At 34.8% G+C, this 26,478-nt stretch overlaps 1 protein-coding gene across 6 annotated transcripts in view; it reads right to left on the reverse strand.

Annotated features, from left to right (window-relative positions):
* Positions 1-240: 240 nt before the first annotated feature.
* The window catches only part of CAPN7 (calpain 7), a gene marked incomplete at its 3' end in the record, with an annotated part of 31,886 nt that continues 5,648 nt past the window's right edge, over positions 241-26,478 (reverse strand). Inside the window, exons 4-21 of one of the 6 annotated variants that reach the window (XM_084247616.1) lie at positions 26,078-26,145; positions 24,148-24,348; positions 22,127-22,213; positions 18,833-18,959; positions 17,938-18,023; positions 16,959-17,052; positions 15,310-15,456; positions 13,189-13,295; positions 12,336-12,456; positions 9,705-9,849; positions 9,497-9,596; positions 9,075-9,210; positions 7,446-7,521; positions 3,821-3,966; positions 2,807-2,869; positions 2,132-2,262; positions 476-568; positions 241-385 (exon numbers count right to left, since the gene is read on the reverse strand). In XM_084247616.1, the coding sequence (XP_084103742.1) occupies positions 241-385; positions 476-568; positions 2,132-2,262; positions 2,807-2,869; positions 3,821-3,966; positions 7,446-7,521; positions 9,075-9,210; positions 9,497-9,596; positions 9,705-9,849; positions 12,336-12,456; positions 13,189-13,295; positions 15,310-15,456; positions 16,959-17,052; positions 17,938-18,023; positions 18,833-18,959; positions 22,127-22,213; positions 24,148-24,348; positions 26,078-26,145 (2,073 nt within the window). The remainder of the gene's footprint in view (positions 386-475; positions 569-2,131; positions 2,263-2,806; positions 2,870-3,820; positions 3,967-7,445; positions 7,522-9,074; positions 9,211-9,496; positions 9,597-9,704; positions 9,850-12,335; positions 12,457-13,188; positions 13,296-15,309; positions 15,457-16,958; positions 17,053-17,937; positions 18,024-18,832; positions 18,960-22,126; positions 22,214-24,147; positions 24,349-26,077; positions 26,146-26,478) is intronic. The other 5 variants (XM_084247618.1, XM_084247617.1, XM_084247619.1 and 2 more) reach the window with 5 other exon arrangements.

Consider the following 26,478-nt stretch of genomic DNA (forward strand, 5'->3'; position numbering starts at 1 on the left):
GCAAGGCAACTCCATATATACACAAAACCATGTAAATTGTACTTCTGGGTGACTTAGGTAATTCTAGTTGACTATAAAATTCTCACTAAACACCCTGATTTGATTACCAGATTCCACTGTAATGTTTTCAGAGATTTATTTCTCTTGATTGTTGTATTTAGGGTCTTGATAATCTGTGACTTCATCTGAAGCATGGATGTTTGGTAAGGGTAAAATCCAGTAATTACTGAGATTTCTCCATCACTGAAGCTGTGTTGTCTTGATGGGGATAATACTATTAAAGTCCAAGAAAAAAGGTCCTTCTTGTTTAGGCAAAAATGTACTGGGAATGATATTATAGATCCCAGCAGGTATATTTTCTAATTCCAGGTAGCAAAACCCACACCTGTATTCAGGGAAAATTAGAACAGAGTTTACAGAAGGTTGCCATAAAAAGTAAAGTATAAATTAGATACAATCAAAATGCCAGCATTACCTATAGTCACCACTAGATTTCCTCTGAAAACCATGGGGACCAGGATCGCCTACCATGGAAACTGTTACAATCTCAAATCCAACACTGTATTGCCTAGCAATAAAAAGGGAATAGAATTACTGTTGTTTAGTAGTCTCAAATAAATATGACAGTGCAGATGTACTATTAAACTAAGTATAAGCTTTATAAAGGAGGAAACAGTTCTCTAAAGCATAAGCATAGTATTCATTATACAATTTGTAAATATATTTACATCTTAAAACTGAAGATAATTGTTAGAAGTTAATATTAAATTCAAATGATAATTTCATTGTATTAGGTAGAAAAGTGATACAGAAGAGAAAGCCCTGAAATAAAATCTAAATTTACAAAATAATTAGCACGTAACAGACATGCATTCCAAATCAGTAGGGGAAGTATTTTTTTGGATGATATGACAAAAACATAGAAATGTTAAATTGTATTTCACACCAAATACAGAATCAGAATATTTAAAAAAAAAAAAAAAAGGAAATCAGAAGAATATATGAAGACTTATTTGATAATTGGTGAGATTTCTTGCCCACAGCAAAATACAATAAAATAGAAAAGACAGATTTTGATTACTTTAAAGTGAAAAATGTTTTCCTATGTGAAAAATATTGACAACCTGGGGAAAATATACATATGTGGAGTTATCTATCCATACATACCCTTGTTCCTGTTCATAATTAAGAAAAAGATGACAATTCCATTAAAAAAATGGGCAAAAGACTATTTGAATAGGCAATAAAGCAGAGGTCAACATTTTTATATGTTCTATCTAGAAATTAAATACGAAGGAGCAATTACCTTATTTCTCAAACTGGTAACCGTTTTTAGAAAGACGTTCTAGAAAAATAGCTTATTCATATCTACAGGATTATTTTTTATAAGGCAGGGAAAATCAGGAAAAATTCTAATTTTATTTAGAAATTGTGTACATAAAATATATAGCTTAAATCATCTGTAAAATGACCAACTACCTGGGTTACCACTAATCAGAACAACGAAACCACCTCAGTACCGCTGACATCCCTTAATACTAACTTTCATGGTAATCACGTTCTTGCTTTGTATATAGTGTGACTACTTAAATGCACATTCTTAAAAAGTTTAGCCTTTCCTGTTTTGACTTCATACAAAGTGAATCACATAATACATACTCTGTTGTGTGTGGCTTTTGTTGCTCAGCATTGTTTTTAAGAATTATCAAGGAAGCTATATTTTATTATCTAAGACTCCTAATTTTATAATCTTTAACTGACACTGATCAAAATTTAGGTTGTTTCTAGTTTTTGCCTCTTATTGTGGTCATGTGGATTCTCTTGTCAAAAACTACAGATGCTTTGCTTTTTTCGTGTGCTCTTTGTCCCCTAAGAACTCTTTTCTTACCCTGAAGTTATTACTCTATCCTCCTGTACTAGTAATCCACCTGGAATGATCTGGAATTGATTTTTTGATGTAAGCCAGGAGACTGTTTAACTGCACAGACTGTCTTTTCCCTTCTTTCCAATGCCATCTTATTATAAATCAAGTGACCACATACACCTAGATTTGTTTTATAACTCTACTCTGTCCCCAAAAGCTCATTTTTAATACAACAGTATTAATTTTAAAATGTTACTTAGCACAAACCTTGGTCCTCTCAGCTCAATCAGTAATGGCCCAGTCTTTTCTACATGGAATTGGTAGATGGGATTATTTTTGTGGGTCTCTTGAAAATTTCCACATCCTCCAGCACTCTGACCACTCCATTTTCCATTAATCTAGTAAAAAATGTTTTCGTAATAATAAATTCACATCCTTCAAATCAACCTGAAAGACAAATTCCTTTGCAACTTAAAAAAAAAAACAAACCACCCACCACTCTGGCTCCACCTTACTCTCCAGTCTTTTACTCGCCACTGTCTGTCAATGCAACCCTCCATTTCAGCCGGCTGCTCTGCTACATGAAGTCCTATCTCCATTTCCCAGCCTCCAGTCAAGTTTTCCTCCCTGTATCACATTCCCTCAAATCTTACACATCAAGACCCCCTACAAAATCAATCTCATTGTTCATCCATATGACCTTCCCTAATAGCCAAGGTTTACACTAAACATCTTCCTCTCAATTATTTCTTCCCACAAAACCACTTAATGTTCATTAAAGATCTTATATTTCACACTAACTGGAGACTACTTTTCTATTTATTTGTATTACTGTCAAGTCCCAGAATATTTTTATTTTGTAAGAAATTTTAAATGTGAAAAAAGAAGAAAGGGAATTCTAAGATTCTCTGAAATTATGACCCAGAAAAAAAATGCTCTTACCTGTTTTGATAAGGTGTATGGTGAAGGAATCTTTGAGAAAGTAAAGCTGCATGCCGAATATACCTAGATTAAAAATATTTATTGGAAGATTAAAAAATTAGTTGGCATATATAAAAGACATTCTGTAGACAGCCTAGTGTTCAAATCAGATTTAATGAACTGGGAGGCTAGAGATTTTGTCTTGGCTTTCTCTGCCACTGTGTGACTCAAGACAAATCATAACCTCTCTATGAAGATTCTTCATTGAAGAATGATGATGGAAGCAGCTCCTCAGTATCTTTCATCACTGAAAATCTATTCAAACTGACTTTCTTTACTGATTGATGACAAACCTGTGCAGAACAAAATTACAACGACCTTCCCAGCTACCTGACAGCAGTATGTTTATAAACAATCGATTGCCTTTCATTAAGCTCAAAGTCTTTTTGAGGTGATAAAAGTATTAAGCTGACTAAACATTTGTATTGCTTGCTCTGAAGCAGATTTTATTAATTCAACATACCACATTATGCCAGAACTATATCCTTACTTAGAAAATGAAACTGTCCATTCAAAATGCTTTCCAATACAAAAACTTTACATTTCAAAAGGATTTTCTGTATTAATACACAAACACATGAAAATATATAAAGAACAATTTTCAGGGCCTCCCTGGTGGCACAAGGGGTTTTAAGCACCGTGCTATGAAGCAATCTGCAGCACAAATTTGATCCCCACAGGCCAGGAAGCAACCCACATGGCGAAGCAGACCTCTCCCATCTTGCCCGCTGCTCCCCTCAGCAGTGTATCTCAGTAGATCTGCCTGTTCTGTTCCCTACTCTGTCTCTGGTGAATCCTCTCACCACCCCGCATCTCTGGCCTATACCCCAGCTCTCGTATGCATAAATCAATCTTTTAAAAAAAAAATTATCAGAAGTAAGCTTTTTCTGTACATATTCCCACTTAAAAGCAGAGCACATCATGTACTTTTTTTTTTACTTTTATATAGTTTTGGCACTTTATAGTTTTACTCACCCGGACTGTGTAATGGATTGTGTTCTGTTTCTCATACTGAGAAACCACTAATGTAAAGGTGTGGGTCCCAGGTGTGGTCAGCTTTATCTTAGTCAAATAATGAGGGCTGTTAATTCGAATTCCATCAATATAGGGTGGTGGATCAGCTGCAAATAAGTAGGTTTATAGAAAAGGACTTTAGTTTCTTTTGTTTTTTAAGTTTAAGATTTGTGGTTCATGGCATGAAAAATTAGTTAACTAGGTGGGCATCCTCTTAATTCTAGCCTTAAAGTTTACAGTATTAAATTACGATTTCAATTTAAAACTTTACAATTAAGTAATTTAAGCCTTTAAAATCAGTTTCTAAATAAACAAAAGCAATTATCTTGGAAAGCATTCAATGAGGTGTAAGATAATTCCTGCCATTTATCCTACATTGCATTTTTTTCTCTCCAGTGGAAGATTTTTAAGTTAGGGTTAGCTTTTTTCTTTTGAGGAAAATTTTTAAAAGATAAAAAGAATTATATAAAAATATATTCCCCACCACTCAGCACTAAACACTTGGTTACACTAGGTTCTTTATAAAACAGAAGTCCCCTTTTAATGTTAAACATCTGTCTTTAAGTCTTAACCACTTCCATTTTGATGAATTTGAATAGCATCTTTTCAAATTTTCACACAACCTAAAATGAATGAAATTTCTGAGTATATATCTTTAAGAGATATTATATGACTGTTGTTTTACATCTTTTTCATTGAAACTGTTAAGATCTATATTGTTCTTTATATATTCTTTTAAAAATTGCCTGTGTAAGATCCCACGGTATGAATAACATACTTTATAACTCCACCTAGTTATTCAACAATCTGGATATTAAGATTACTTTCAAGCATTTATTATTACAAGGCTGCCCAATTCTTTGACATTCTCATCAATTGAAGCTGATAAGTTATTCATGTCAGGTGCAAATATATCGCTTAAGATCAAGCTATATTGTTCATTTTGGAACATTTTACAAAATGTACTCTATCAGAAAAACTAAACATGTTAGTATCTCAAACGTAAATGGTTAGAGATGGTGTGATCCAGTGTGAAGCGAAAAAGAACAGGTACATCTGGGATCTTGGACAAGGCTTTTAACCTTTGTTTAGTCTCTCAAAAAGGGAATAATAAGGGCTGTCCTGTTTGCCTCAGTGTTGTGATGAAAGAAAAAAAAAAGGCAAGTAGTCTGAAAAGGCTCACACACAGCAAAAAAAAACAAAACAAAAAGAAAACCACATGTCAAGAGGGAGTGCTGTTCAAAAATATAATCCAATAAAAAAGGGTAGCAAAAATATTCGAAGTTCAAAAGCTATGATACATTTTAATGCTAGGAATAAGCTCTCATTTGTGCATTTTTGGTTGTGTAATGACCAACAAGAGAAAACCAAAGTTGGCCAGTGTAACTTGTCATTTGTTACTGAACCTATGTGCTCTGCCCATGCCAAAATAGAAACTGATAAGGGCCTGCCCTCAACACATTGTAATGGGGAAGGAGGCCAAGTTTTCCTGTGATTAAACAAAACAAGACAACTATGTATGATCCCATCTTCCCCATCACTGCCCATTTCTTTGTACAACTTTCTTGAAAAAATTGTCAACAATTGCTTCCTTACCTTAGTCCCATCAAAGCACTCCAACTGGGCATCTTTCCCACCTTGCCAATTCTGTTCTCTGCTCTTGTCAAAGTCAACAATGACAGCAAGGACTCCAAATGCAAGTCCCTAATCTAATCTTACTTGGCCTCTCCAACACAATAGGTGCAATCCACTCACTCATGGAATATTTTCTTCCCTTGGGTTATATGAAACATTATTTCATCAGGTACGCTGTTCAAATCTTTTGTGGTAACTTTTCTTCTCCCCAATCTTAAGATATCAGAGTACAAGGGTCAGGTCCTGGGTATTTATCTCTGTACCTACAACCCTCTCCATAAGGTAATTGATATATCTGTATCTACAGACATAGAGTCTTATTTTCAAATGCCATTCCTGTGCCATGGACTCTTCAATCTGTACCTATAGTCCTAACCTTATCCCTGAACTCTAACTCAGAAATCCAGCTGCCCACTTGGCATCTTCCTCTGGTGATGGAATAGTTATCTCAAAGGTAACTAAACCAAAAAATAACCTTTGATTTCGCTCTGTAAGAAAATCGTTCCTCCTCTGCTCCCACGGACTCTTAGCTATCTTAGTAAATGTTACATTTTACTACTGCTCAAATAAAAAGTTATCCCTGATATCTTTGACCCCTACAGTAACTAAATACAAGTCCTGACAAGCCAACAAAACTTAAAATCTATCCATTCTTCCTCATCTCAAGTCTTAAGTTCAAACCACCATCATTTCTCAGATACACAAAACCCTCTAATTGGTTTCTCTGCCATTTTTTGGATCCCTCCCATACAGTCTTCAAAGAATGTTTTAAAAAATCTTTTAAAAAATCAGATGATATCATTTTCCTGAAGACCCTCCAACAACTTCCCATCATACCTAAAAAATAATCACACAGAAGCCTGTGTGATCTATGCTTGCAGCTCTTCCTGCTTGTGGTGACCCCACAACTCCCCAAGCCTACCGGTCTTTTCTGTTCCTAAAAAACATTATTTTTCTCATTTTAAGAGAGTCCTTGTGTTTGCTGTTCCTTCTGCTTCTGATGCTTTTCCCTCTATTTCTCTGCATGATGGATTCCATTCTATCATTCAGAATTCCTATATCCCTTCTCCAAGAGACCTCTCAACCAAAGCAAAGAACCCATCACTAGCATATGCCCATATTTATTTCTTTACATACCTCTATTACTATCTGTTATTTTTCTGGCTTATTATCTGTCTCCTTGACTAAAACATGAACTAATGGTTTCCATTACTTAGTGATTATTTATTTAGGACCCTCACTGGTGGCCGGGGATCGAACTGGCGCTGCAGAGGCTGCGGGCAGCCTCCCAGCCCAGCGCTCAACCGCTGCGCCACCAGGGGAGGCCCAGTGATAATTTTTTTTTTCACTCTGAAAGCAAAGTGATTTTAATGCGTTAAGTGGAACCCCAAAGCGGGGTTTGCCTGGTACATTATCACAGAGGAAACAGCACATAAGCTGGACTTAACCAGGTTCATTAAATAGAACAGGGTAAAAGGAATGTGTGGGTGGAGGATAAGGAGAGAAATTCTTGAAAAGAGGGGCAACAGAGTGTGGTGTGCTCAGGGGCAGTCAGTACCTCACTGAGGGTACTGTGAAAAGCTGGGGCATGAGATAAAGTGGAACAGGTAGGTTAAGACCAGCATACACAGAGCTTTACATCCCTTGCTGAAGAATCTGAATTTCATCCAAGAATTGATGGAAAACCATAGACTTTTAAATCAGACAAAAAGATATGATTTAAATTTTAGAAATAAAACTCTGATAGCAATGTACAAGAATGTAGAAATCTCAAATTCCTTAAGTTTCTAAATTAAAAACAAAACACACAAGCAACATAAACATCTGTTTGAGTAGTTTATATTAGTCTTATCAGTATAATAACCTCTGCATATTATCTACATATAATTTGTCACTTTTCAACTTACTCATGTAAGTAAAATCTTAATGTTTGAGTGTCTAATAAACATACCTGGATAGTAAACTTTTTTCCCATCAGTCTTGTATACAACCATTGTGATAAATTCTCGATTATTTGCAAAATCATCCTGAAAAAGCACGAAGAATGCAATGTAGTTAGAAAAATGGGCCAAAATGATAAGTGGGGGAAAAAAGAATAATACCAAGTGCGTTATTTTGGCTACTTGGTGCTACAGAAAACATTCTTCTCAATTATAATAGATGACTGTATGATATAAAATATTTAATAAATAAAACCCTAAGCTTATTAACATTATGGTTACCCTTCACAGAATCAAGCCTAATTTGACTCAACATTTCGTAGTCCCCTTCAGGATATTCTAATCTTAAAATCAAAAGCATTTATAGCTTCTGTACAGCAAAAGAGACATTAACCAAAACAGAGAGACATCCGACTGATAGGGAGAAAATTTTTGCACTCCATACAACTGATAAGGGACTGATCACATAGATCTACAAAAAACTCACATGACTCAAAAACAAAGTAAACAATCCAGTCAAAAAATTGGGCAGAACTTAAAGGACACTTTTCCAAGAGGAAATGCAAACGGCCTACAGGTATGTGAAAAAATGTTCAACATCCCTCATAATCGGAAATGCAAATCAAAACCACAATGGGATGTCACCTTACACCAGTGGGAACGGCACACATTAAAAAAATTAGCAACAACAAATGTTGGCGAGGATGTGGTGAAAAAGGAACTCTCCTACACTGCTAGTGGGAATGCAAACTGGTCCAACTATGGAAAGCTGTGTGGAGGTTCCGCAGACTACTAAAAATGGAAATAGTAGATCCTAGGGATCTACCCAAAAGACACAAAAACATTAATTCAAAAGGATATACGCACCCCTGTGTTTACTGCAGCATTATTTATAATAGGTAAGATTTGGAACAACCCAAATGCCCCAAAATAGATGACTGGATCAAGAAGATGTGGTACATATACACAATGGAATACCATTCAGCAATCAAAAAAGCTAAACTAACGCCATTCACAGCAACATGGATGGAGCTAGAAGGGATGATGCTCAGTGAAATTAGTCAGAAGGAAAAAGAAAAATGTCGGATAGTTTCACTTATAGGAGGAATATAGGGGAACCAAAAACGGGATCAAGGAGAAAAATAATAACTAAAAAATGAAAATGAACAGGCAACTATAAATCAGAAATGTTCTGCAGGGGAGGTAGAGGGAGAGGGATCAAAACAAGGGCAGGAAGAGTACAAGGGACTATGGTGATGATGCACAGTTGAACTGGTGGTGGGAATTCTGTTGGGTCTACACCTGAGAGAAAGCAAACATTGTACAAAAATGAACAATGATGCAAAATATATATAAACTATTAAAAAAAAAGCATTTACAATGATCGCCAAAACCCTCACAAAAAAGCATCAACTCCTTTACATTCTTGAGAGATGATTTTTGAACAAGATTTTAAATATATGATCACAAATTATAAATTTTCTTAGAGGAAAATATTATATATATAAAAATAAAAAAACACTAGTTTCAACTTCTATGTAAATAAAACAGGCTCATACCCATGTGCATATTTCATTCACAATGGCCTAATTATATTCAAAGGAATTTCTCTATGGGAAAGCACAGGAGGTTATCAGTACCTTATCAGTTATGTGTCTACTAAGTAAAATCCAAACTGCAGCACCACCCTGTGGACACTGCACCTCCAGTTTGTACTGAGGGTTGTTGGCCAGGCTGTAGACATCTTTCACAGGTCCTTGCTTTGCATCCCAAGTACTAAAAGATAAAGTCAACAAAGAAGGTAGTAATTAAATTTTCCACAGAGTCAAAATATAATGGTATTTTAGAAAGGGTTGTACTTCAAATACAATAAATCAGGGTTTTTTATTGTTTATGAATTTTTGGCACAACCAAGAAGTGCATAAAGAAAGTAACTACTACATGATAGCCATCTGTAGGTATGACAAGAAGTAACTATTAGTCTTCCTCAATCAGTACATTTTTAAATGAAATGAGTGGGAAAACTACTATAAAGCATGTTCTGAAATTTGCAAAAAGTTACCTGTGAATACATGTTGATTCTTTAAAAAGTCCTGGATTCCAACTCAAATATATCACATCATAATACTGGCAAAGATCATCCCATGAAATCCAGAATATTCCTGAAAATTGAATCTTTGTTAATCTAAAAAGTGACTTGTCAGTTAAGTACATTTCACATCGTTAGCATATTATTCCTCAAAGATCAATAGCATTAAAGATATATTTACCATTGTCTATTTTCTGAGCTGTTCGAGGATCAAAGTTTAAATATTTTTGCAACTCTGGGGTCCAGTTTTTTACATCATTCTCACTGTATCTTCCTTTCCACCGTAAATGACTCCAAGGATTTTTCAACTGGATAAATCGCAGCCCCTATTAGAAACAAAACAAGAGGTAAGTAGCAAATAGTGTCGTCATTTTTATTATATCTTTTTTTTTTTTTTTAAGAGATTCATTGATTCATTTATACAAGAACTGGGGTACAGGCCAGATGTGCGGGAAGGTAAGAGGATTCACCAGAGACAGAGCGGGGACAGGCAGACTGACGAAATACACTGCTAAGGGGAGCAGCAGGAGAGACAGGAGAGGTCTGCCGCGCCATGTGGAGACTCTCGCTGGCCGGCTGGGATCGAACCGGCGCTACAAAGGCTGCGGACAGCCTCACAGGGCAGAGCTCAACCACCTGCACCACCGGGGGAGGCCCTATTATAATATCTTCTAAAAGAGGGTGCACTTTGAATACTTAGCAATACTTCTCCTTTCAAATCAACCTGAAATTAATATTCCTTAATACTTTTGCCCGATCATACATCTGATCAAAAACTATAAATGGCTATGCTATACAAATGGGTAGTCACTAACCATGCGATTATTAAAAATAAATGTAAAAATCAGTTCCTCAGTCACACTAGTCACACATGAGCTCAGGGACCATGTGTAGGTAGCAGCTAATGCACTGCACAACACTGACACAAAGCATTTCCATTACTGCGGAAGTTTTATTGGACCACTGCCTTAGAACATCATGTATTTCCTTTCCTTCAAAGCCTAGTCTACTCTGGTACCCCATTATTTCCCAACACTCACATCCTATGTATCTTTGGTTCTAATCTAGTCTTTGCTCTCAAAATTCCATGAAGAACCCCATTCATTTGCACCTCCAAAGGCATTCGCTGCTCTTTGCCGAAGGTCCTCTAATCCCTTTTAACTGTTCTCTGTTTAGGGTCCTTCTTATTTCCTTCCTCTACTGATTTCAAGAATCTGGACTTCGGAGTCCCAGTGAAATGGATCCAAATTCCAGTTCTACTATGTATTCAGTTTGATGGGTCTGTGTGGGTCATTTTCCCTTTCTGAGCATGCTTACTCATGTAAAATGGGTATGATAATGTCTCTCTAGAACTGAAGAAACATATGCAAAGTACCTAGCAACTCAATAATTTCCTTCTTTTAATCACTACCTAAAATGTAAATCCATATTACATTAGATTAAAACAAATAACATTCTGACTTATAGTGTTCCCCATGAGACTGTAAACTCCTTGAAATGGCAACACTATGATCCTTTTTCAGAAGTCTCCACTGTATTTATGAAACAACATACTGGGTCTGTCTACTGAACTGATTACATTGATTTAGAAAACCTAACAAGCTTGTAAATTCAAAAGAGTATGCATCTTATTTCAAGCAGCCCACCGAGGAAATTGTATTCTTTTTCTAATGATGTCTTAAACAGTTTTAGGTTGTTTTTATTTTTTTTACTTTGACATTAATTTAATGAGACCACCTTCCTTTGCTACTTAAAGTGTGACTGGCAGAGTCAGCCCAGAGACTACATTTTTAAATGTTGCGGTAGGTCCCCACTGCCTTTACAATTCATACAATTCCATGTGTCATGCAAGAAAATCAGTCTAATTAATGGGTAGTGGCATCCCTTTACTGGTGATTGATCACGACTTGTATGAGTTAAAGCAGGAGAAGCTGGAATACACTGCTAGATACTTTCCAATGACTCCAGACAGGATAGGTACCATATCATCAAGGGAAAAAATCTTCAATAATCTTTGTATTTTCTATCCACAGAACAGACCCAGTTAAAAATAACATGGCGCGCAGACCTCTCCTGCCGCCCGCTGCTCCCCTCAGCAGTGTACTTCAGTCCTTCTGCCTGCTCTGCTCCCTGCTCTGCCTCTGGTGAATTCTCTCACCCTCTCGCGCTTCTGACTGTACCCAGTGCTTGTATAAATAAATAAGTAAATAAATAAATAAACAAAAAAAAAACAAAAGAGTTCTCCTTTAAAAAAAAAAAAATAACTGATCAATAATCTGAGAAGTAGTGAAGCCAGCCATTCCAATACCAACCACAAAGAAAGGGCCTGAGAGGCCTGAGGGCAGGCAAGCGCTGCAACCCCACGGGCATGCTTCTAGTTGTAGGTCCCCCTTATGCCTTGTCCTTTCATAAATATTTACTGAGTGTTCATTATGCTCTGGAGCCTAACACTGTGACTGATCCCAAAAAACCAACATAGCCCAGAACGCTGAGAGCGGTGTATTCACCTCAATAATGTTACTTTTATGAAAAACAGAGGTATACTGCATTTCTTTGTCATAATATCTGTGCTTCCCATTATTACATTTCCCATCTATTTCATAATTTCCAATGGTCAAGTGGTTCAACAAGTGGATTGATTTAAAAACTTAACCTAAATCTTAATTTGTCAGTATTCAAGTGTAACATATTGTGAGGTGGCCATGTAGCCTAATGGATAAGGTGTCTAACTTCAGATCAAGAGTCTAACATATCATTTAGCATCATTGCAATGTCTTATTATCAAACAAGAAAAACTAATTTAAGGCAAAACCTTGAACTCTCTAATATCCAAAACAGCATATGCATGTGTGGGGACCAGACCCCATCTCTCTCCTTCAGCTTCAGTCATCATTCCGGTTGATGCAGTGATAAGGACGTCCCCTTTGTGAAACCTGCAATGACCAAACAGACAAATCGAGAGATTGAAAACCATTTGCAATCTCAGATTATACCCTATTTCCTTTAGTCTAATGAGCTGTACGAAAATTTGCACAATTTGAAATCTTTTCTAAAACAGGTTACATTTCCATTTCTAAGGATATCAGATACATTATCACATCCCTCTCCCACCCCGATTTACTTCTCAGGTAGAAAGTGATCCATGAAGGAAAGAAAATGCTAAATTATCCAGTGACTTATAAAGTAGATGTTCAATACCAAGTGTACTTCCCAAAATGTGTCCCAAAAAGTGACAGAATTGTATTTATCAAATCATTGCATTTTCTAGTCCTGCTACTGAATGTGTATTACTGTATACATAATTTTCCAGTCCCTACATGTGGACTATTCATTTAAGGCTTATGCTACCTTCCTCTTCATCCTTCCTCAGATTTCTCTTTTCCCACTTTCCTTCAAATAGGTAAGTACTTAGGAAGTACAAAATAAATTTTCTGTATGATATGTATTCCAGATTCAAATATTTTGGTTATCTACAATATGGATTAACTGTAACCATCATAAAGGGTAATTGAGGGCTGGCAAGTAAATAAAGTGACGTATATTTTTAAAACACACTTTTTCTAATAACTGAAAATGACAGTCTTTGCAATACCTATTTGAAATAAGTTTATGAAGCTTTTCAATAGCTCCTTTAACTACAAAAACAGTAGAGAAAAAATATTTACCTTTGGTAAAGCATTCTGAAAGAATTATCTTTACTGAAAGTTTGGCTGTCTGAATGCATGGCAATCCTTTCTGGTATCCATCCCGTCAGTGCATGAAGATCAATATTCTGTAACACAAACATGTTTCAATTCTACCAGTGTTGTTTTCAAGCTCTTAGATCCCAAGGGTAGCTAGTAAATCTCACTGATCTGATATACAGATTTTGATAGGAAATTCTTACAAATTTCTACTTGAATGTAAACACAAACTTGTCTTTTCTTTACAATCTTTGCTTCTTTTCCTGAATTCAACAATTATTTTACTAATTAAGTATGATGAAAACAAACTATGTAACAGAAAAAAATACTTTAATGATAGTCTTCTACCATATATTGAACTCTTACAAAATGATAGTCACTTTTCTAATGTTTTATGTAAATTCTCATTCTTTCTATAAATTGCACTGGATGAATTAAGGTAATGGATTAGAAATATAGAAATATTTGAAGGACAGAGCAAATAAGTAAAGTTTTGATTTCTAAATTCACATTTAAGTGTTTGTTTGTTTTCCCAATCTTAACTTAACCTTTAGAATCAAAGTGTATACCACTGTCTTTTAGTAGTATGAAGTAAACCACTGGGCTTCACCAGAAATTAGTTGATCAGAATGACTCTGGGTTATGACACTCACCAACTGACCCTAAGAAAAGGAAATTTTGACATCCCATTGCATTTAACTATGACTGACACATTCTTTGCCTAGCATTTTTAAGAACAAGAGAGGCAGCTCTCCTGCCCACCTATGACTATGTAAGTGTTTCTTTTCATAAACCTTTTCCCTTTGTGAAGCATGAAAGAGGTCTAATACTAGACCGGGAAACTAACCATGTCTGTATGATGTCTGATTTACACAATCACTTCATTTAATCTTTACAACTCTGATAGGTGGGTATTATACTCATATTATTGGAAGCAACGAAGCTAAGAAAGAGTAAATACTTTTCTTTTTTTTTTTATAGAGGCATGTTATTTATTTATTTATTTATTTTATTTGTTTGTTTGTTTTTTTGTTTATACATGCACTGGGTACAGTCAGAAGCGCGGGAGGGTGAGAGAATTCACCAGAGCCAGAGTGGGGAGCAGAGCAGGCAGAAGGACCGAAGTACACTGCTGAGGGGAGCAGCGGGTGGCAGGAGAGGTCTGCGCGCCACGTGGGACCCTCCTCTGGTGGCCGGGGAGCAGCCGGGGATCGAACAAGCGCCGCAGAGGCCGCGGGCAGCTTTGCAACCCAGCGCTCAACCGCTGCGCCACCAGGGAGGCCCAGATTAAATACTTTTCTTTAAGGTCACTGTTGAGTGTCATAATCCAAAGTCATTCTGATCAACTAATTTCTGGTGAAGCCCAGTAGTTTACTTCGTACAACTAAAGGACACTAGTATACACCTTGATTTTAAAAGTTGTGTTAAGATTGGGAAAACAAGGGCCTCCCCGGTGGCGCAGCGGTTGAGCGCTGGGTTGCGACGCTGCCCGCGGCCTCTGCAGCGCCGGTTCGATCCCCGGCTGCTCCCCGGCCACCGGAGGAGGGTCCCACATGGCGCAGACCTCTCCTGCCACCCGCTGCTCCCCTCAGCAGTGTACTTTGGTCCTTCTGCCTGCTCTGCTCCCCGCTCTGGCTCTGGTGAATTCTCTCACCCTCCCGCGCTTCTGACTGTACCCAGTGCATGTATAAACAAAAACAAACAAACAAACAAATAAATAAATAAAACATGCCTCTATAAAAAAAAAAAAAAAAGATTGGGAAAACAAAATGTGAATTTAGAAATCTATATATATAAAAGAATGACAATATGACACATCCTTTTGATCGGAAGACGTTCTTAAAAAGGTACACTTTAACTGATGCCATAGTCCAAAATTAACAGCAGATACCTACATTGTAAGCTCTCCTGAAGACCAAAACTATATATTGCAAAATTCTTACAAGAGAAAATATTCCCATAGCAAGGTGAAAGATCAAAATTTTTCAGGGATTGGGAACATGTTTTCTCTGCTTTTCAACTAAAGTCTTACTTATAACTATTTAAATTTAACAAAGTCATATAATATAGCATAGTCTGTGTCTGGATCATCCTGTGACTTACTGAATTGGATCCTGGGAAATCATATCCTCCCATGACTTTCATATATGCTTTTTCTATGAGGGAAACCCATAATTCACTTTTGTTGTTAGAATAGGAACAGAGCAATTCTCCTTTATGATCAACAGGTAAATGGTCGTCAATTATCACCTGGAGAAAAAGAAAATTAATTTTCTTTTTCTTAAAAAACTTAAAAGTTTTTCTATTTAAAAAACCCATCTTTCATATTTGAAAAGTAAACAGCATATGTCTATTAAATAAATGACAATTCCATATTTCTAGAGTCTGACCAATTATAAAATGTTCTATGATGTCTTTGTTCAATTTCACAAACTAATCTCCCCATGAGATGATAATCCTGAGCTAACCAGTTAAATGTTATGGCTATACCATCTAAATGTATTAGGGACTCTACAGATGTATATTAGATATAAAATGATTAGAAAAAGGCCTTACTTTTAAGGTAATCAACAGTATAACTACAGTATAACTTCACAACCTGCAAAGATACTCACATTATATGCTTAATTATGGCATAATTACATTATGGCTAAAAAACCTGAAATAATAGAGTAATCACAACAAAGAAAATATTTTTAACAAGCATAAGAATAATTTTGACCTAATACTAACAGAACTATACAACTGTATTTTGAAAGATTCTTTTAAACAAAGTTATTTAAAAATTATAGTTCAGAAAACCATTCTCAATAATTTGTAAGTAGCTAGTTACAGCAGTCATTCTCAAAGGGTGTCCTTAGACAATAGTATCGCCTGGGGCATGCCCTTCCCCAGTATCTAGTGAATCAGAAACTCTGGGGGGGAAGCCAGAAATGTGTTTTAATAAGCCCTCCAGGTGAACACTAAAGTTTGAGTACTACTGATAAGCAGAAAAACTCAGTTTATCAGACTGGAAAGACCAGAGGATCTTGTTTAAATGTAGACTCTGATTCAGCAGGTCTAGAGTGAGGCTAAAATTCTGCAATTCCAGGTGAGGCTGATGTTGACCCACGAATCTCCTTGTGTAGACAGGAGCTAGAGCATGCAAAGTCATTATAATATTGTGCGGAGTCCTTAAAGAAATTAGTGTAATTTGGAACTATGTATTTATTGGGTTGATGGAAAAATCATGATGTATTTTTTCTGTTTTTCAAGCAGTAATGCATCTTGACTTTTCTGACAACTATTTCACAATGGAAAACAGAATTTATGTATCGCAAGTTATGACTACACATAAAACTGCTATGAACTAATAGACTTAGTCTGATTTCCTATTCATCTAAATAATAGTTAAGAGCTATGAGATCAAAATTTGCTAGCTTAAAACAGTTGCTCAGTTACTTTTTGGCACTTTGTATAAATTTTCCAAAACTAGCTAAAAAAACCCACCTTTATTCTTGTTATGATTATACTGGTAGCACAAACTCAAATTCTTTTTTTTTTTAATTTTATTTTTATATTCCCCATACAATTGCAACCTCCTTATTTTGACCCCAAACCCTCCTTTCCCCACCCCCCATAGTGTGTCTCTGGTTCATAGTTGTTTTAAATTATTAAAATATTCACATAAACAACATTTCTTAATGATTCCTCTCAAGATTCAAAAATGGGGAAAGGAGAGAGGAGCTGGGAGGAGGAGAAACATTACTCACCTTTCTTGGAACACCATTGAGGTGCAGTTTTACCATATACTTTCCACATGGATTGTACTCTGGCTCACCATCCTTATTCTGAGGGTAAATTATGCTTTTTTAAGAAAAATAAATATGTAATTACTAACATTAATATTCAACACAACTAATATACAAGATATATTTTATCTAGACACATGGTATTATCTTGGCAATTCTATAAAAATAAACATAAGAATTTTTTTATAATATGCCTAGAAAAAGAATTTCACTTTAATCAAAGTGCTTATCTGATAGAATAAAGTACCTCAGGAAATCATACACTAGGGGATAAATTTCACAAACTTCTGAAAAGTTCTGAGTTTTTAGTAATACTTGCTAATAAATTTTCTATTAAGTGAAAATATTTTAAGTCCGTTCAAAGTATTTCAGTAACATTAATTTATTCCAAAGCAGTACTACCCAAGAGCAGTTTTTTTATATTTTTCAATAGCTGTAAGTTTAAAAGGTGAGATTAATTTTGATAACATTTTATTTAAGCTAACATAGCCAAACTAGTATGATTTCAAAATTTGATATATTTTCCAATTTACACAGTTTGTGCTTAGTTTTTAAAATATGATGTATTTTAGACTTAAGCCCATTTAGAATAGTTAATTTCAAGTGTTCAATAGTCACATGTGGCTAGAGGCTACCATGAAGTACAGAACAATTACAAATATGATATGACTTTACCTGGACCAATTTCATTTATTTCAAAACATATTAAATCCATATATGTTACTTTAACTACATGTGCATGTTACTAGATTGTTTTAACAAACGTTTCCACAGTCACAAATCATCCGCCTACCACAAAAGTCACAATCATCCGCCTAGTCACAAAATCATCCGCCTACCATATATTCTGAATGATATGCTTTCTTTACTTACCACACAGGTAAGGGCTAAGTTTTAAATTTTTAGTTAAGAGGGTTAAAGGGACAATATAAACTGTTACCTCGTTATCAACTTCTTATTAAATCGTCGTTCATAAGCTGCACTGATAGCCAGTGACGCCACAAAGGAACAATCTGATACTATTGTCTATTAATGAAAAATGTATTTATTATATTATTAATATAGTCATCTACTCATTCAGCTAACTTCAACATTACAATTTTTAAGCACTGCACCTACCATCTGACTATACTAAATATCTTGGCTGTTGCTTAAATAGAAAAATAACAGAAAAGTCATACTACCAACTCACATTTTGTTGAAGCAAATCCTAGAAAACTAATTAAAGCATTTCAATGAAGTTAATTTACAATAATTAAATATGGATGATTTATTCCTACTAATGATAAGTGCATATTCATTGAATCACACATTTTAATACCAAAAAATTAAGGTTTTTACAAGTTGGTTTATTAAAATATGATTATTTAAAATGAATACACACAGCAAAAGATTCCTGAATCCTTTGGTATTCCTGAATACTTGCTTTTATACCAATATGGAAGAGACTGCATTTATAAGAAATGCAATACATAACTAAATAAAGTTCACAATAAAATCACATTGCTTTTCCACTGCTCAAGTGTTTTAACATATGGCCTTATCTTTGTTTTTTATATCTATCCCTTATCAAAGATGAAATTCAGATTTTCATCTTTCTCATCTGCACATATTGATATGATAAACAGTGTCTACATAAAAATCTGTAACTGCTCAAAACATTTATTCATTAAGTATATTCTCTCAGTATGTCTATGACAAAGTATGCAGAATGAGTAATTTTTCCAATTATACTCATGTACCTGGAATTATAATAAAAATCCAAGAAAAAATTTATATTCAAATTATTTCAAAATTCAACCTTTCATATAAAATTATACAAAATAAATGTTTACCTGCTTTATGCTAAAACTGGACACAGTATAAATCATTGTAGGATTGTTGGTGAGATCTTCTGGCCGTACCCATTTGGAAAATGTAGCTTTTTGTTTAGGTGATAATGGCAGCTTGCCCCATCTATCACTGAGGTAATAAAATAAATCTTAAAATGACTCAAAACCAAAATTAAATTTCCTAGAGAATTTTTTTTGTCGTTATCACCTACTTACGTCATTCTAAAATAATTCTGGCAAATTTGACTCTTTACACTTAACCATGAATCTAGTAATTTCTGATCCTCATCACCAATTAAAAAACAACCTAGATAACTGAAAAGAGTAGCTTAAAATTCAATTACATTTACCTTACTATAACTTAAAAGTTTAATTTACATGGTTTTAAGAAATTCAGTTTCAATAAAATGAAGTCATTAACAACCATGCAAGCTGACTCATTGTTTTTTCCGAAGCTGACTGAAGGGCCTCGCAGTGTACGGATCCTTATGCAGGCCCTTGACAATGAGAGTAGCTAATTGCTGAGTAATAACCATGTGCAGGAATCATGCTAAAATACTTTACATACATTACATACTTTATTCATTTTAAATCTCAAAATAATTTTATTTAAAAGCAAGTATTTTTGGAAAAGGGTTACAGTAATTAAGTAACTTGCCAAGGTCATTTTTGATGATCATCAAAAATCTCATAGAACCACTAGTGTTCCACGTAATGTTTTCAAACATGTATATAGCCTCATGAGCTGATTGTAAACAGAACGTGAGCAGAGTGAATTTAGAGTAACTTAAAGATAGCTATGACAAAATTTTGAGATTTAAAAAAGGCCAGTTCAATCTATAATCTAGTTACTTGGTATTAATAACCTGTCAGATGAAATTTAATACAGAAAATTCAAGATATTTTAATATCCTATCAAAAGTCACTACTAAATTTCTAAATTTAGTGTTTTTCTTTATAACCTGAAGTGTTAAAAACAATTTTTGTTCAGTGAAGTAAACGTTATTATTTAGAAGTACATAACCGAAAATTATTTAAATCAACTTTCTAGCCAAAGATTCATAAATTATGTAAGTTTTTCTTGTCCATCATACTATCCTTGACCTTTACAATGTTTACTGTCACTTTTCTTCTCTAAAATAATATAGAAAACAAAAAAGGAAAAGTTGTGCCAGTTAAGTCTAGTTAATTTAGTATTTATTCTAAAATTTTCTCCAAACTTAATTAATTCAGTAAGTATTTGATGAGTATCCACAACATGGCAGACTTGGAGATTCTTGCTTTGATGATAGGATGCAACTTAATTAAAACAGACATTCTCTGTCCTTATGAAGCTAATAGTCTAGTATAGAGGATAGGCACTGAACAAATAATCAGACAAAAAATGTAAAGTCCCAACTGTGACAAGGGCTATGCCTAAATTAAGGGAGTCTGCACATTGTTCTTTACTGATTCAATTACAGTGTAAGCATCTTCCCATGTTATTCAATTTCTTGAAAACCTGACGGTCATGTTAAGTTTATTCTTATATACACTATACATAATATTCTTAAATAGTCTGTAGTATGAGCACTAAAAATATTTATCTTAAGTTGTTACAAAGATTGGAACTACAAGTTTACCTCTCTACTTGGATATAACCACTTAATAATATACTGGACTCTTGATGTGCAGTATTCTTATATACACTATACATAATATTCTTAAATAGTCTGTAGTATGAGCACTAAAAATATTTATCTTAAGTTGTTACAAAGATTGGAACTACAAGTTTACCTCTCTACTTGGATATAACCACTTAATAATATACTAGAATAACCAATGCACATTTTCACAATCACAATATTGATGACTATCGTTCACATATATCTGACCACATATGTAAACACTTTAGGTTTCCTTAAATGAAACTACACACCAAAGGGATAGAGACATATTTGAAGTATTTGAAATATACAGTCAAATAATGTAACATAATTTAGTATATAACAAAAGAATTCTTTTACTAAGAGTTAACCCTTCTTAAATAGTGCTTTCAATAAGTGCCATTCTAAGTGCTTTATATTTTATTAACTCATTTGATCATCACAGAAAGATTATGAGGTGAATTTTATTATGTTTTAAAATCTGTTTCAGATTTTTAAAAAATTTTTAAATCTTTCCCAGTTGGCACACAGGATATTAAGCATGACAGCTTGGCTGTAGAATCTGTACTTTTAACATGATAGTTTCTCAAATATAAAAATTTCTTTGATTCCAATTAGTAACTAGTATTACATGATCACCTAAGTGAAAATATTAGGCTGATAAACTGACTAGCTTGAGATGTCTAACTTTTGTCCATTCCAGAAAACATTAGAAAATGAAAAAGCAGCGCTTTCCTTCTAAATAGAGCCTTTTATGTATTCTGTATATAATAAGCAGCCAACTTTTAATTTTTTTCTGATAATATACTCATTGCAGAAATTTTGAAAAGTAAAAATATTTTAAAATGTTAAATCACTCAATTTTGCTACCTAGATATAACCACTATATAAACACTTTGATATATATTTTTCTCTATAAATATACAAAAAGAAAAATAAACTTTGGTTGTTATAAAGTTTTCTTTTTTCTTTTTTTGTTATTTACTGTATTGCAAGCATTTTCCCAAATCATTTTTTACAGGTAGCTTACACTTAACATAATAATGTGGATTATTTATTCACTCCCATATTATTGGGTAATTAGTTTGCTTCAATAATTTTTGCTGTAACAGATACATTGATGAATACTCTTATATTATAAAGATTCTCACTGAATTTTTACTTTCTTAGGACGACTAGAAGCTGTAAGTCCTAAATCAAACAGTATTTTTAAGGATCTTGACATAAACTACTTCAGTCAAGGAAGACTGTGCTAACACTTTCATCAATCTTTCTTGAGTTGAACCTGCTTAATGAACATTGATAATGTTATTCTATTCCAGTGTTCAATTCAATACCCTTACTGACTTACATTTCCATTGTGATTCAATAACAATTCAACCAATATTTACTAAGTCCTGACATTTGTGCCAAAGACTATGGATTAAGTCAGGCAGAAAGAGCCACGGATGCCCATTTCCAGACAAATGATAATGGAGGATCCCTATTGTTGCCTAATCTCCTTCCCATAGCCATACCTCTCTTCCAATCAAACTTTTTAATTACAAATTTGAATTTTAAGGCTATGAATTAAAATTAGCTTCAGAGTATGGAAAAAGTACTGAAAATCAAAATGATCTTGGAAATAAAATTTGCAATAGCACTTACTTACCAGAAAGGCATTGGATAAGCAAAACGTTCCCTCAGGTCAATATTCATGAAAGGAACATATTCTATACCATTTATTTTTGATGTTGTCCTACAAAACACAAGAGACAATCTAAATTAAATATTGAAGTCTACATTAATTATCAATCATCTTATTTAAACTCCTTAAAATTTAAACAAAGTATGGAGCTAGAATAAAATTAAACTCATAATCTCACATTGTTAAATCTTTATTTGGACAAAATTTTTACAGAAATAGTTGAATACCTGAAAATAACTAATTCAATTCAATAGAGTATTATCCTTCACAAAAAAACATAGGTCTCTAAATGGGCCAACACTAGAGGTATTCAAAGTGTGCTTGACATCAGGTACACAAAGTACATTCTATCTCACAAAGGCTTAGTGAGAAAAATGCACCAAGAAAGCAAACACTTACTTTTGGAATTTGAAAAACAACATTTACAATTCTGAAAATGTGTTCTGGCTCCAAGGGTATGGAACAAGCAGTAAAGAAGTGTCACAAGTACCCAGGTATGGTCTCTTGACAAAGAAATGTGTCTTAGAAAAGCTTTGCATGTTTTCTTGTTTTGTGTATATGTTTATTTATAGACATTAACTATTTCTGCTTCTCCCTTTATTTAGTAGTAGTTACAATATAAATTCACAATTTTGCCTTTAGGTAACAATATTCAGTAAGATTCTGAGGACTGATTGATAACAATGAGTAATAAAGACAACTACTTTGTGTATCCTCGTTTTGTTTTTTAAAGATTTATTTATTTATGCATACGAGAACTGGGGTATAGGCCAGAAGAGTGGACGGGGGGGGGGCAGTGTGTGTGAGAGGATTCACTAGAGACAGAGTGGGGAACAGAACTGGCAGATCAACTGAAATACACTGCTGAGGGGGGCAGCAGGCAAGTTAGGGAAGGTCTGCTGTGCCATGTGGTCGCTTCCCTGGCCGGGGATTGACCCCATGCTGCAGTGGTTATGGGTTGCTTCATAGTGCTACGACTTAACCCCTTGTACCACCAGGGAGGCCCAGTACCCTCCAGGGAGGGCTGGTATCCTCACTTTGAAAAGATGACAACTTTTAACTTACATCAAGAACAGCAGCATTTTGTTGAACAGAAAGTTATTTTGTTGTAGAACAACATTTCAAATGTGTGTGGGAGCATATGGATACTGAGCAGCAATTATTGGACCGTTATTAATATACTGTCTCTAAAACCTGCCTTCTTTGTTCTGCTTTGTATTATATTGTTTCACATGCAATTTTTCTGGGCAAAGAGAGCCTGATTAGAATTAAAATCTTCACCAGAAAAATGTTCTCAGGTGGCTGCTACTAAGGGGAAGTTCTTTCGGCCCATTTTAGGAAATTAAAAATGAGTGACTACATGACTTGCACAGCTCTATCAAGCAGGCCAGATCTCCTCCAGAGCCCAACTAGAGAACAGCCACACTGGCTCAGAATGCAATAAAGGATTTTCATATTACTGTTGCTTTGCATTTTTAATAGCCCCTGAGGCTACTTAGATAGTTTCCTAGATCAAGGGTTGGCAAACTTCTTCTGTAAAGTTTAGGCTTTGGAACCAGGTCTCTGTGATATACTTTTTTTTAAAACAGCTCTTTAAAGTAATGTAAAAAAGCTGGCCTATACTGCTAACTTAAGGCAACATTTTTCCCCATTAGGGCTTTGGTTCCAAAATTACATAATTTATGAGGGTCTGCCATAGGTCTGTTTCGGCCCCCAATCTTTAGTGCTCAATTTTGAAGAATGCTAGGATTTTCAGAAAACCTTATGTCTAACAGAAATGCTCATACTAAAACACATGAAAAATATATTGTGACTGTAAGACAATATAATTTGTCACCCCATAACAGCAAAAAACATAACAAATACCTGAATACAACTCAACAAATCTAACGAGAATAAAATCACCTGCACTGATTATGTTCAACATAATTTGTCCATGATTATGGACAAAATTGTTCACTGCAATGAATCATAAACTAATTTACCTTAGAACTTCTATTTCTTCTGCAGTGTATCTCTGTCCTTGTGCATCGCATGACTGTGGACTTATAAATGGCTGGGGTTTTTCAAGGAAGGGATTAGTTCCTAGTGGAAAATGTGTTCTCGCTGGAGGTGGCTTTGGCTTGATATTTGTTGTCTTGATTTTGCATAATGGCTTTGTTAAAGGCTCACTCAATGCTTCAGCTCTATAATAGAAAAAGGTACAAAAAACCTTTTAAGTCTCACATGTAGGTTTCCAGAAAACAAAATTTACTTTAAGAACTAGTCAAGTATTCCCAGTGAAAAATTAGTATATAAAAATCTGAAACATAGTCAACATTTCATTACTGAAGCTATTTCCAAAGATAAGTTATTCTTGCAAAAATATTCTAAAAGCAATATTGAACACTTAATGCAGTAGGGAACAAACGGCATCACAAATTAACAGGTGCGAGTACTACCTGTGACTGCATTCACAAAAGAAGATAGTGACTTAACGAGTGGGAAGAGAGAACTACTCTAAATTGATGTTTGAGCTCTGAGAAGCCCACTTGCGGACTTGGAGAATAGCATGTACAAATGTGCAGATGTGTGAAACAGCGAAGTGAGTTAAGATAGTTTCAAAAGAATGGTGCCCCTGTGTAAAATGCACATGAGAGGCAGTGGGAGTTGAGACCAGTGGCAAGTGCTGGATCATGGGAGGCCTCAAGTGATACTGACTGTCAAAGAAAAAGCTATACAAACTCTTAACCTGAGGTCCACATATGAGCTTCAAGAGTCTCGTGAACATTCTGAAATTATATGAAAAGTAAAACTTTACGTACATTTTCCCTAGAGTGCATCCATAATTTTGAACAGCTCCTCAAAGGAACCCATGACTGACCCAACCCATGACTGGGCTTGGGATAGACTAAGAGAATACTGACTGGTTAGCCACCTCAGTAGTAAGAGTCATTTGTGATTCTGACTGGTGAAAGAAGTCAAAATGGGGAAAATAATTAGGTGTCAAATGCCCAATTCCTCATGAATTTGGAGAAATAAACTAAAGGTTAGATGATAATAATGAAAAGAAGGGATGGCCATTATACCTTAATTAAAAAAAAAATAAAGGCTGGGGGTGGCAGTGCTACTTATTCAGAACCTCAAAAGAAGGTAATTCTATTAATTCATGTGATAAATGTAATTTATCTTCAGGAGGCATAACTCTCTTCAAGAGGTATAAAGCCATTTATTCTTTCAACAAATGCCAATTGAATACATATCTAGCTCTCTCTTAGGTATTTGGTTATAGAATTGAACAAAACAGACAAAATCTTTGCCCTCAGAGAGCTTACTTGCAGGTGATGGGTTTGAAAAGAATACAGTGATGTTAATAACAAACATGATAAACTGGTAAATTTCACATACTAAGAAAGTGGAAAGTTATGGGAAATAAGTAGGGTGGAAGTATTGGAGATCTAATTTTAAGTAATAGATAGGGCAGGTCTTCCTGAAAAGCTGACACTGGAACAAGGACTGAAGGAATCACACACATTGTCTAATTTGAGGTATGTGTATAAGAGCAAGCAGGCTCATTCCCAACTTCTCTATTTTCAGTAATACCTCTGGAAAACCCCCTGAAGTGCTCCTCTTAAGAAGTCTGATGTTGTACACTGGAGGGAAGTCTTCCATTTAAAATATTATGACCATTTTTTTTTTATACAAAGCAAAAACTAAATAAAACATGTCTTGATTGGTTACTACTTCTTAAGGTTAAAGCCAGGAACTACAAAGAGGAGTCAATTCTCTTAGAATAAGAAGGTAAACTTGCTCTAGATCTCAGTTTAAAGACAGACATTACCATGAGCTCTACCACATATATACATAAATCTGTTACACTAAAGTAACACAGTACACTGCCATCCATGGAAAAGAACTTGAGTGACCAAAACTCACCTATCTAGTGCCTGTCGAGCCAATTGTTTCAGTTTATTTTGCAGAGTTTTATCAGCAGTGTCATAAGACTTAAGAGAAAGAAAGACAGACATTCTGAAGCATAATTATTTTTAATTTGCCTGATCCATGATATTTCCAAGCAAAAAATTTACAGTACACATTACACTTCCTGAAATTACGAGAATAAACAGACATTTTATTTTCATCCTTAAAGGTATTATTTAAAATACTGTTGAAAACTTGTCACTGAGAAACTTTAAAGCCACATGATACGAACAGGTATTGAGCCACAATTGTACAATCATGGTGCATGGAAGACTGAGCAGCAGGAACCTCAGACTAGCACAGAACCTGCAGTCTCAAGTCCCACAGAAATAAGGCTAGATGGCTCTCCTAAACAA

This window comes from Talpa europaea (assembly GCF_964194135.1).
Source record: "Talpa europaea genome assembly, chromosome: 11".
NCBI lineage: Eukaryota > Metazoa > Chordata > Mammalia > Eulipotyphla > Talpidae > Talpa > Talpa europaea.